The sequence below is a fragment of the Chlorocebus sabaeus genome, chromosome 13 (assembly GCF_047675955.1).
Source record: "Chlorocebus sabaeus isolate Y175 chromosome 13, mChlSab1.0.hap1, whole genome shotgun sequence".
Lineage (NCBI taxonomy): Eukaryota > Metazoa > Chordata > Mammalia > Primates > Cercopithecidae > Chlorocebus > Chlorocebus sabaeus.
Window position 1 is genome coordinate 61,135,080 of NC_132916.1, and position 13,352 is coordinate 61,148,431.

General features: G+C 40.9%; 1 protein-coding gene across 3 annotated transcripts in view; it reads right to left on the reverse strand.

Moving 5' to 3' along the window:
• MAP3K5 (mitogen-activated protein kinase kinase kinase 5) overlaps nucleotides 1-13,352 on the reverse strand; it is a 242,746-nt gene that overhangs the window by 62,318 nt on the left and 167,076 nt on the right. For all 3 annotated transcript variants that reach the window (XM_073022499.1, XM_073022497.1, XM_073022500.1), the window contains one exon: nucleotides 3,406-3,539. In XM_073022499.1, the coding sequence (XP_072878600.1) occupies nucleotides 3,406-3,539 (134 nt within the window). The remainder of the gene's footprint in view (nucleotides 1-3,405; nucleotides 3,540-13,352) is intronic.

Consider the following 13,352-nt stretch of genomic DNA (forward strand, 5'->3'; position numbering starts at 1 on the left):
GGAGGGGGTGTCTTTTTCAGTTTGGGGTAGTCAGAAAGACCTCTCTGAGGGCTTGACATTTGAATTAAAGCTTAAATGATGAAAATGAGGCAATCCTGCCAAGGTCTGGGTTGATCTTGGTATGCCCGATAGAGAGACACCAGTGTGGCTGGAGTGGAGGTGAGGCCACAGAGGAAGCAGATCGCCTGTGGCCTTGTGATTCAAAGTAAGGGTTCTGGGTTTCATGCTAGTTGCAATAAGAATCCACTGAAGGGTTTTAGGCAGTAGTGACATGATGTGATTTTTAAAAATAGATGTTATTTTTTAGAGCAGTTTGTAAGTTCACAGAAAAATGCGAGAGGGAGGTACAGAGATTTCCCACGCACTCCTGGTTCCCAAACATGCACAGTCTCCCCCATTATCAACATTCTCCACCAGAGTAGTCCATTTGTTACAACTGATGGACCTTCACTGACACATCATTATCACTGCATGATTTGATTTTAACTTCAGAAAGACCTCTGTGACTCCTCAAAGAAGGATCGACTAGGAGTGGAGGAAAGAATGAAAGCAGAGACCAATTAGGAGTTGATTGCAGAGACTAGAAGGGAGTCCGGGCGAGAGGCCTGAAGGCTTAGATTAGAGGTGCAGCTGTGGTGATCGGAAAGCGTAGAGAGATTCAGAATATATTGCAGAGGCTGATACAACAAACAGTACGACCTACTGATGGAGTAGATGTGGAGTGCAAGAGAAAAACAGGAATCCAGATGAATCCTGGAGGTTAGCCTGAGCAGCTGGATGGATGGGGAGACAGTAACTGATGACACAAGGAGTACTTTAGGGAGAGTACATTTGGGAATAAAAATTGGGTTCATGGCCGGGCACAGCGACTCATGCCTGTAATCCCAGCACTTTGGGAGGCTGAGGTGGGCAGATCACTTGAGGGCAGGAGTTCGAGACCAGCTTGGCCAACATAATGAAACTCCATCTCTACTAAAAACACAAAAATTAGCTGGGCATGGTGGTGCAGGCCTGTAATCCCAGCTACTTGGGAGGCTGAAGCATGAGAATTGCTTGAACTCGGGAGGTGGAGGTTGCAGTGAGCTGAGATGGGGCCACCGCACTCCAGCCTGAATGACAGAGTGAGTCTCTGTCTTAAAAAAAAATAAGTAAATAAAAATAAAATCCAGGTTCACGATTGGGGAATATACTGACTACCTAGGTATATTTGATGGATTCATTTGTACTCCAAACCTAAGCAACACACAATATTCTTTTGTAACAAACCTGCACATGTACCCTGATTCTAAAATAAAAGTTAAAAAAGGAAAAAAATCCAGGTTCAGTTTTGGTCATATTAACCTTGAGATGCCTCTGAGATCTGTAATTGAAGATGTGGGGTAGACAGGTAACCTGGGGAGCTCAGGGGTGGGTCCTTCCTAAGGAAGGCTGGTCACGTGGCCTATGACCACGGCCACAGAACATGGACTCAAGGGCAGCCAGAATTAGCCCATGATGTAGCCCAGCATTAAAGCCTGGCCAAATATGGGTAATAATTACCATCTATTAAATAATCAAATTCTCTCTCTTTCAGACTTTGAATACACAACACACACAACTGTGTATCATACACTACAACTGTGTTTCACTAATTATAGGAGCACTGCCTTACAGAGAGATGTAAGGGAAGCCCTAAGGCAGCAGAAATCATAAGGTTGAGAGAAGACAGAATTATTAGTTGGAGAAATAAACCATAAGGCAGAGCACAAGAGCAGTGAGCAACAGATAATCCTATCACCAGAGTGCTTCAGTTTCCTGAACAACATTTTTGTTTCTAAAAAAGATTCCATCTTTCACAAGGCCTCACTACGTGAGGTTCAACTCATTTCTTCAAGTATAGGTTGGTGCAAAAATAATTGCGGTTTTTGCCATTACTTTTAATGGGAAAAATGTATATATTACACATTTTGTAGTTGTCACACAGTTCTTGGATATTGTTCCAGTTTTTTTGTCTTTTTTCTCTTTGCTTTTTTAATTTTGAAAGTTTCTGCTGATATATTCCCAAACTCAGAGATTCTTTAACTGTGTCCAGGCTACTAACACGCCATCAAAGCCATTCTTCACTTCCATTACTGTTTTTGATCTCCAGCATTTTTGAAAATTATTCCTAGGATTTCCATCTCTGAGCTTACATTACCATCTGTTCCTGCACAATCTCTACTTTTCCATGAGAGCCCTAAGCGTGTGAATACGATTCACAATCTGATAACTCTAATATCCCGCCATATCTGGTTCAGGTTCTAACACTTGCTATGTTGCTTAAATTGTGTTTTTTGTCTTTCAGTATGCCTTATAGTTTTCTATAGAAAGGTGGACATGATGTCCCAGGTGAAAGTACTGCAGTAAATAGGCCTTTAGTGGTATGGTGGGAAGCAGTCAGGCAGGAGAAGAGTTCTATAGGTCTATGATTAGGTCTCAGTCTTTTAGTGAGTCTGTGCCCCTGGGCTGTGAATTTTACAAGTGCTTCAAAGTGCTTCTTAGCTTTAGCCCCCTTAGATGAGACAGGACAGCTAGAGTTGGGCTAAATTTGGTACTCCCCTTCCCCCAGTTTGGTGAGGCTCTGGTAAAATAGAGTCTCTTGTGGACAGACCTTGTTAAGAACAGAATGCTCTAGAGTATTTTAAAATGGTGACTTTTCCTTTCTTGCTGCCAGAAGTACAATGGGATTTCTCCAATTTCAGGTCTCTGTGAGGACCTGGTAAAGCTCCAAAACTCATGAAAGTGTGACCCTCACCCCCAGCCCCCAGTGACTGGGTCCCGCTGGAGTTTTTCACTCAGACTTCACAGTGGGCCTCTAGAGATTTGTTAGTTACAGTTCAGTTTTCCTACCCCCGCACTGGTTCCCACAGAGGTTTCTGATCATAGATTTCTGCTCAGTAAGTTATGAGTCTCTCACTTCACCAGTCTCTCCAATTTCAGGGGCAGCTGCCTGCCTTGCAACTTCACTGACAAATCCAAGAAGAGCCGTTGATTTCAGTCTGTTCAGCTTTCCACTTGTTAAGATAGAACGACAATTTCCAAGCTCCTCACATGCCCGATTGGAACCTAGAACTGGTTCCAACCTAAACCATTTCTGATAGTGTTTATTCCCCATCTATTCGTATAATACATCCACCTTTATCCAAGACAACCTGAGCCCAGCACACACAAGGCCATTCTCTTTTCTAGTCTCTGAAAGCCCCGTTCTTCCCCACCAGTCTGGAACTTCAAACACTGAATGATGCAGCAGCTAAACCTCAGAAGGAGCTAATTGACTCAATGATGTTTTCAGAGTTTCATTCATTAGAATATCATCAATATTTTCTAAAATACTATGAACAACTCAAAGTACTATAGAACAGCTTTTAGTAGCCACAATTACTGTACCTGCTGTCTCTCTCTGGGATTTCCTTAATAGCAATTCTGACTTGGTTGCTCAAGTCCCGACCTGCGTAGACAATCCCGTAAGTGCCTTTTCCTAAAACGACTCTGTCACCATTTTCATCATATTCATAGTCATACTACAAAGGGAAAAACGGGGAGAAAAGATGGAAACATTAGCTCATTCTACATTTCAAACATCGATTTTTTTCCAAGAGCATTATTCCTTATCAGATGGCATTAACAGGCCAAAGTTCTAAGAAGCAGCTTCAAGGATGAAACAAATAAAACAACATAAAACAAATATTGTGTTTATGTTTTCACAACTGTTACAAATACAGTGGGGATTACATAGTTAACTTCATAGAAGTACTTCTCCAAAAGCCATGTGGATTCTTTTACCCACTCAGTCCTGTTTTTCATTGATTCTGGAGATCAATGAAACAGTGCATAACTAGCATGAACATCTATCAATGTCTATCACATCTAATAAATCGTCCTTTTGTTATTCAGCTTTTGATGCTGTTAAAGCATTTCACACTGCCAGGGGAATAAAACCACTGAAAGGCTTTGGGTAAGAAGAAAATTTTGACATCTTACCAGCTGCCGATGATAAAGTCAGGATTATTTTACTTCACCCCACCCCCCACTCCCCAAGACCCAGAAACATTTTTTTTTAAATAAAAAATAGAGGAAAATGTTTTTCTCTGATGTAGAAAGGAAATATCTATAGCTCTAAACTGCAAACTGTCAAGTGTGTCAGCCAAATATGGAAAACTGGATCTACAGAAAGGATTCAGTAAAGACCTCCTCAGATCTGGAGGCATCACCCCAAAGCCACATCCTTTGTGTTGGACTGAACTAAAGGATTTAGGGCCATCACATGATCAAGGCATGTCCCTGTAGAAACCCAGCACAAAACTACAGGCCCCCGGGAAAGAACATTAGAATAAGCTTTTCACATAGTCTACATTTTGCTGTAGTTTAAAGCTGGCAGTCCATAGTTAGATTCAACGCACAGCAGGGTCTGAGTTGGCCATTAAAAAAATTATTTCTGGCCAGGTGCAGTGGCTCATGCCTGTCATTCTAGCACTTTGGGAGGCTGAGGCAGGTGCATCACCTGAAGTCAGGAATTTGAGACCAGCCTAGACAACATGGCAAAACCCCGTCTCTACTGAAAATACAAAAATTAGCCAGGTGCGATGCTGTATGCCTGTAATCCCAACTACTCAGGAGGCTGAGGCAGGAGAATTGGTTGAACCTGGGAGATGGAGGTTGCAGTGAGCTGAGATGGCGACACTGCACTCCAGCCTGGGCAACAGAGCGAGACTCCATCTCAAAGGAAAAAAAAATGATTTCTAACATGTATAAGTCAACAAACTTAACGTTAATACTGATGAGTAATCTAAGAAGAGGGCAATGATCATGAGTTTTTATGCTCTTTAACAACATAGCCTTGAAATACATAAAGCAGAGTTGATACAATTTCAGAGAAAAATACACAAATATCAACCACAATAGATTTTAACAGAACTCTTTTAGAAAGGAAAATACCTGGCACACAGATTTTAAAATAGAGAATCTAATGGCACAATAAACAAGTCTGATATAACATCTACAGAGAAAGCTCTGAACCCAGATATAGATTCCTTTCATGCATATATGAAAAATATATAATTGATCACATATTAGACAACAAAGAAAAATTTCAAAAAATTCCAAAGAACTGATATCATAAAGACCATGATCTCTGAGCACAGAATACTAAAAATAAGACAGCCAAAAGTATATTTTACTTTACTTTAAAATAACCAATGGGTTAAAAAGGAAATGACCATGGGAATTACACAATCATTTTTTATATGAGAAGAAAAGTATTATTTATCAAATTCCATAGATATGGAGTTAGGTAGATGAAAAATGTCATGATATTAAAAAAATCCATTAGAAAATAAAAATTTAACATGAATAAATTTAATGGTCAAGTCAAGGAAACAGAAAAAGAATAACATATTGCTACCAACACAGTAGAAGAGAGGCTCTGGATTTGGCAAGATGGTAGACCAGATACCTGAGAAGCTTCCTGCTAAAAACACATAGGTAAAATAAAACAGACATACTTTTAAATGTCTAGCTGGGCTTACTAAAGAGTAAAGGTGATTGCAGAAGCTAGAAATGAAGAGGAAAAGAATACTAGCAGGTAATCACAAGAACTCCTGAAGCCCAAAAGGTAGGGATGAAGGCAGGATTTTCAGTTTCATTAATCTAGGGCAGGAGTTCATGCTCGTTTTTTGGTAAAAGGTCAGGTAGTGAATGTTTTAGCTTTGAGAGCCATATAGTCTTTGTAGCAACTACTCAATCCTGCCATTGTGAAGTGAAAGCAGCCCAGCTGATACATAAACAAATGGACATGCTTATGTTCCAATAAGGCTTTATTTACCAAGATTAACAGTGAGCTGGACTTGATCCTAGGGCTATTGTTTGCTCACCTCTCATGTGGAGCTTGGGTTTTCATGCCCAGGAGGTGATAGGAGGTATGGCCTAGTGCCTATGCCAGGCAAACAGCAGAAACACACAAAACCAGGCTCTTGATGAAAGGGTAGATTAGAAAAGTCAGCCCACTACACTGTGAAACAAAAGGAAAGCTGGTTTGTCTCAAGACTGAGCTCTGGAGGAGCAAAAATAGGTCTTCTCTAAACACTTTCAACCATAGCTGATCCTGGCTGTTTGAACTTCAAATTAACACTTATTGTAATACTCATAATTGCTCTTGAGCTTGGGATATCCCTGGAGTGCCTGGCAGAAACAAAGGAAAAACATTTTAATGGTAGACCCCTTGAAGTTTGCTATGCAGAATTCTTACTGATAATGCACCACTAAAGTTGAATTCACAATCCAAAAAATATAAATTATGTAAGGAAACAATTCAATATCAGTGAAAACATATATGACAAATCCCAATCCTCAAGACTTCATTAAGTCAGAAATGATAGAATATAGTTATAAAATATGTACATTTAACATAAAGATATAAAATATTTAAAAATGAGAAGATGAGATATTCTAAAAAAGGCCAGACTTGAAAGAGAATTGAATACAACTTCCAGAAATTCAGCCCTAAATAGGAAAAGTAAAAACAAATTCACTCAGATATGATATAGGGCAACTACAAAATACGAAAGACAAAAAGATCCTAAAAGGGCACATTACCTACAAAGGGAGCTCATCAGATCACTCTGCAAACTCTTGGGTACACATGGATGACCCGAGAGGATGGGGCTGGGGTGGAGCATGTTCCTAACAGCTCCAGGTTATTTGTTTCCACAGGTTTCCAAGCCCTTATGGAAGGAGGTCAGGTGATGTCTTCTGGGGAAAATGATGCCTAATACAATGCTAGGGCTGGAGTGAGCACTGGCCTCCTTAGCATGAACCCTTCTCTGGCTCAGGACAGAGGCCAAACTCTGGAAGGGAGATGACTACTTACCCATTGCCAAGTATCCAGTGGCACATTAGAGAAAACCCTGTTCTGGCTGCCTAACGTAAAGCTGAAGACTGTCTTGGTCCAGGGCAGATGATCAGGTAGGTGGTCAGAGTGAAGGAAGGGGCAGCAGGGATCGTTTAGCAACATGCCCTAACTCAGAGTTAAAACTGGGCTCCTGTGAGGAGGCAGGAAGCATAATCCAAACAATGCCACCTGAAGGAGCCCAAGTCTCCACACCCAATTCCTGTGGTCTAGACTTTTGCAATGCTGTGCCTGCCACACCGGAATTCTACCAGTGGGACCTAGTCAGCAGGAGGTAGGGCAGGGACCATCACTAAAGAAGCTCAACTTTGACAATGTGCCCTCTCAAAGGATTAGAAACCTATACACTGAATCTAGTACCACCACCATTTTACACTACAATGCTTTATAATTTTAAAGGAAAAAAAAAAAAACAACTTTCGATAACCCACCTCACTTGACTATCATAATATCATAGTAGGTTTCTGATTACTTTCAATTTACAAATGATCAGAATTTTTTTTTTCAGTGAACATATATCAGAGTTGTGATTTGAAACCAGCTTGTAAGATTCCAGATTTTGTATCCTTTCCACTACCTATGCGCTAGGGAAACCCAATCATAGAATAAGAGCTTACAGGGTGATGATCATTACTTGTTTCCAAACACCAGTATTATAAAGATATTACAGTATATTGTTAATATAGATTGAACATCCATTTGCTTTTTCAAGCAGACATCTGGTAGCCACTGTCCTCTTAGAATTTTGCTTTTTTCCTTCTCTTACTCCATATTTCAAATTTATCGTCAACTGTTCTCGAATTTTTCTTCTTAAAATCTCACAAATCCATTTTACCTCCTCATTCTCACTGCAATTGCCTCAGAATCTCTGTAGAAGTAGCACAGAAGCACTTCTCCGCAAAACAAAGGTCAGAGGCTTTTCTCCTCCATGTTGCTCCATTCCCCAATTTATTCTGCACTAAGTTGACAGTGAACTTAAGTCCAAAGTTCCACGTGAGCTTTCCATGTCAGTGCCACTGCATCTATTTTATTTTATTTTTTTTTTTTTATTATTTTTTTTTCACTGCATCTATTTTATTGGCAGCTTGTTACTTTCTGGATGAAATCCAAACTCCTTAGCACAGCATAAATGCCTGCTACGGTCTGAATGTTTGCGTACCCCCCTCTCCAGCACCCTCAAAATCTGTATGTTGAAACCGATTCTCAATGTATTATGAGTTAGGCCCTTTAGAAGGTGATTAGGTCATGAGGCTAGAGCCCACATGAACAGGATTAGTCCCCTTATAAAAGAGGCTTGAGGGAGCCCGGTTGAGCCTTCAGCCATGTGAGCACCCACAGAAGGTACCATCTAGAGAAAGTAGGCTCTCACCAGACACTGAATCTGCTGGTGCCTTGATCTTGGATTTCTCAGCCTCTGGAACGGTGAGCAATGCATTTCTGTTGGGTATAAATTACCCAGTCTAAGGCATTTTGTTATAGCAGCCTGGATGGACTAAGACAATGCCCTTCAAGATCTTAGGGCTGCCTCTATCATCCTCATCTGGACACTGAGCTCTTTGAGAATTGGAACTTCATCCGTAATTACTCTATCCCCAGTTTTAGCATGTCGCTTGTAGTAGATGCTTAGTAATTACTTGTTTAATTAATTAATCGAGTTATAGAAAAATATGATGAGCACTTTTTTAAAAAAGAGCTAGATCCCAAAACAAAACATTTAGAATCATTATTGGTTTATTCTGGGGTGAAAGCATTTTTCCAATAGATATATTTACAATCTTTTTTTTTTTTTTTTTTTTAAAGAGTGTTTTGCTGTCGCCTAGGCCGGAGTGCAGTGGTGCCATCATAGCTCATTGCAGCCTTGAACTCCTGGGTTCAAGCAATCCTCCCACTTCTGCCTTCTCAACAGCTGGGACTTCAGGTGTACACCACTATGTCCAGCTAATTTTTTCTATTTTTTGTAGAGATGTGGTCTTGCTATGTTGCCCAGGCTGGCCCTGAACTCCTGGCCTCAACTGATCCTCCTGCCTTGGCCTCCCACCTGGGAGTACAGGTGGGAGCCATCATCCTCAGCACTTTTTTTTTTTTAAAAGCGATGGAGTCTTGCTATGTTACCTAGGCTGGACTCAAAGTCCTGGGCTCAGGTGATCCTCCCAAATAGCTAGGACTCAGGTATACTCAGGTATACACCACCAGATCCAACTCTACAACAGATATGCTTATATAGAAGAGTGAAGAATACATAAACCTCGATGAGGCTGTAAAGTTTTCATTTCCCCTAGGAATCTAAGGCATCAGAAGACTATTTTTTTAAAAGATTATGTATTAGATATAGAAGCTGACTCCTGCTGAGCAAAATGGTGATAGTAAAAATGAAAAGGACTTGTAAAAAGAGCAGTGTGATTTAAGTAAAACCATCTCTGTGGGTAATTGCTGCTTTGTTTTTCTATCTCCCCTTTCTATTCTGACGAGATATAGATAGAAATTGAAATGGTAGTTTTGAAAGAAAGCTGAAAAGACACAAGAGACTGGTTCAGCCCAGAAGGATATAGAATTATCTATGTAATGGCCAGAAATAGTAGAAGAGAGCCTGGACTTCAAACCAAGAAAGGCAAGGTCTGTTAACGACAAATACAGAAAAAAACAGTGGTGGGGGGTGGGAAAAGGAGGGTTTTAGAAAATAAAAGGTAACATTACATTGCTTATATATTTTACATTCTATTTCTATGGTAATAGGTTAGCAAATCAGGTTGTTGCTAAGGGAAACAAGAATTTCATTCTGAGGCAATCATGAGAATTTTTCTAGAATCATCTCTTTATTGCTGTCTGCCCAGAACAATCTAAACCGGTAGTGGGAAGAGAATCAGTGTAGGAAGACAACATTGACAAGGCCAAACAACGACGTGGTGACTCACTGAGTCCTTGCACTCTCGAGGGAAACAACTACCTTAGAAAAAGCCATGCACTTTCGGCGGGGGCTTAACCACGTTAGGTGAGTAATCACTTCAAAGACTCCAATGGCAGCTTTGTTAATGTTCAGTCTGTATGGCCTTCTTAATATGTAAATGCCAAAACATTAGTAACTACTAATAACATTAATAGAATGCAAAAACACTGCAGGTGCAAATACCTAGTGTGATGGATCTCTCCTCCCTTAGATCTTTATTCACTTCTCACCTTCATTTATTTATTTATTTATTTATTTATTTATTTATTTATTTATTTATTTATTTGAGTCTCACTCTGTCGCCCAGGCTGGAGTGCCTAGGTTCAAGTGATTCTCCTGCTTTAGCCTCCAGAGTAGCTGGGAGTACAGGCTCTTGCCACCATGCCCAGCTAATTTTTGTATTTCAGTAAATGATCCACCCGCCTTGGCCTCCCAAAGTGCTGGGATTACAGGTGTGAGCCACCACACCCGGCCTAAATCTTACCTTCTTAATGAGCCTCCCAGGCCTTCCTGTCTAAAATTACACGTCCCTGCTACTCTGTAACTTCCTAAACCCTTCCCTAGTTTATTATTCTCCTTAACCCCGATCACCATCTAACATACTATAGATGGTATTTTACTTATTTGTGTTTATTGTCCATCTCTCATTAGAAAGTAAGCTCAGTCTACAGCCATACCACCCTGAATGCGTCCAATCTCTTCTGATCTCAGAAGCTAAGCAGAGTTGAACCCGATTAGGACTTAGATGAGAGCATGTAAGCTCAGTGAGAGCAGGAAGTTTTCTCCATTTTGTTCTCTGCCGTCTCTCCAGCACATGGAATCATGCCTACCACTCAATAGCTGTCCAAAACCTATGTGAGTGCATTAGTGAGATCCACTTGGACCCACTGATGTGGAAGAAGATGATTTTAGGCTGAAAACATCAGAAAAACAGCAGCAGCAGAAAAAAACCTGATCTAAACTTCTTTTGCAGACATAAGCAATGCCTCCTAAAATATAACCTCCAGGAGGTTAATGAACAAAGAGGAGAGATGGACCACTTGCACCTAGAGGAGATGTTGCATAAACAAAACCTCATCAAAACTTTCTGTTCCTCGCACTTGTTTCTCATTAGTTCCCCACCATTCACTTTCTTAAAGTCCTAACCCTCTTTCTTACTAAGATGATATATAAACACTCAACTGTAGCTGTTTAGGGAGCCAATTCTTTGTGTAAGTCTCTTTCATTGACTTAGCACTGACTACATGAATAAACTTTGGCTAGGCACGGTGGCCCACGTCTGTATTCTCAGCACTTTGGGAGACTGAGGCAGGCAGAGTGCTTGATGCCAGCAATTCAAGACCAGCTTAGGCAACATGGTGAAACCCTGTCTCTACAAAAAATACAAAAATTAATCAGGTGTGGTGGTGCACACCTGTAGTCCCAGCTACTCAGAAGGCTGAGGTGGGAGGATCGCTTGAGCCCAAGAGATCGAGGCTGCAATGAGCTGAGATCGCACCACTGCACTCCAGCCTGGGGGACAGAGAGAGATTCTGTTTGAAAAGCAAAACAAAACAAAAGAATAAAGTTTGTCTGTTCTCCTGTTAACTTGTCTTTTGTCAGTTAATTTGCAGGCCCCCAACCATTGAACATAAGCTGGTAGAAGAAAAAGGTTTTTCCTTGTTCCCAACAGAATGAATGAATGAATAACGAATTGATACTCCTATCATACAACACTATAAGTGATGTATTTTCTCAGTCAGGGAAGTAACTGGGTATTCAGTTTCATATCTGCACAAAAATAGAAATAGGATGTTAAAAAAAGTTTTCTACATGATGATTCCAAACTGACTGAAATAAATTCTAAACCATAATTACTAAGGTATATGAGGCAAATCATCAGAAAAGAAAACAGTAAGGTCTTTCATCATCCTGCAGATATTTGAGTCAAATTAAAATAATGTCACTTTTTTTTTCTATTTTTTTTTAGACAGGGTCTGGCTGTGTCACCAAGGCTGGACTGCAGCAGTGCAATTCTAGCTCACTGCAGCCTTGACCTCTCAGGCTCAAGCAGAGAGGTCCATATGGATGGGAGGCCTTCTCCCATCCATATCTCTCTCCTCCCAGTTTGAGATATTAGGTTGGTACAAAAGTAATTGTGGTTTTTGCCATTATTGCTACAACCTAATATTAAAACAACTCTGGTTTTGTCACTGCCCAGCTTCAAACCCTTCAGATTGAATCTCTTCTGCTTGGACACCTGGCACCATGCGAGCTCCTGTGATTAAAAAGGGCATAAAGCCACCATCCTGCCATGGGACATTAACAGTCCAGTCCAGTGCTGGCTACCAGATTACAATGCATTGAGAAGAGCTAGGCCAGAGGAGTGGGCCAAAATGCTACGAGAACAGAGAAAAGTAAGATGGGGAGTTGAGAAATGATTCAAAGAGAAAAGGACACAGGACCTGGATCTGAAAAAATAAGGCTTTTGTCACTAAGTGGGACTGAGCAGAAAAGCTTGTGAGGTTGGGCATCTGCATGTCAAGCCCAGAGGTCGGAGAAGCATGGCCACCTGGAAAGTGGAAAGGAGGTTGGCACCGCTGGACCACAGGGTGGAAAGGAAAGGGGAAGCTACAGCCAGAAGGGTGAGAATGTTGTATGGTGCAAATACCTCCTTCTACAAAAAGGAGCATCAGCTGGGTGTGGTGACTGTAATCCCAGCACTTTGGGAGGCCCAAGTGGACGGATCACTTGAGGTCAGGAGTTCAAAGCCACCCTGGCCAACATGGTGAAACTCCATCTCTACTAAAAATACAAAAATTAGCTGGGCATTGTGGTGCATGCCTGTAGTCCTAGCTACTCAGGAGGCTGAGGCAGGAGAACTGCTTGAACCCAGGAGGCGGAGATTGCAGCAAGTCGAGATTGCACCACTGCTCTCCTGCCTGGGCAACAGAGTGTGACTCTGTATCAAAAAACAAAAAGAAGCATCAAAGGTTTTTAATTTGGGGAGTCACAGGATTAAATCTGTATGAGAGATTTCTCTGATGATAACAGAGACAAATCATGAGACATGTTAAGCTATGATAGAGGGTGAAGACCTGAGATCAGGGGAGTGACCGAGACGATGAAAAGAAGGGGCTGCAGGAAAGAACGGGCATGAGGGATTAAGAGGGGATTGGGAGGGGTTTCTCAGGAAACTGGCTTGGGTTACTGGGTAGATGCCTTTACTCTTAATGAAGACATGGAAGGCAGGAAGAAGAACAATGGAGACCAAGGCTGGTTAACTCTCATCAATTGTTTGATGATTTCAATATAAACGTATTATAATAATAACATATTAAATTACTAAGATATGAGTTCATGATCCTTCCATGTCAAAATACATCCTTGAGTCAAAAAGCATAGCTTTGAATCAAAAGAAATTGATTTTCTTTCTGTTAAAAGACAGAAAAGTCCTTCTCTGAGAAGTGGTACTGCGTTATGTTTGAAATAACCTTGTACAATTTA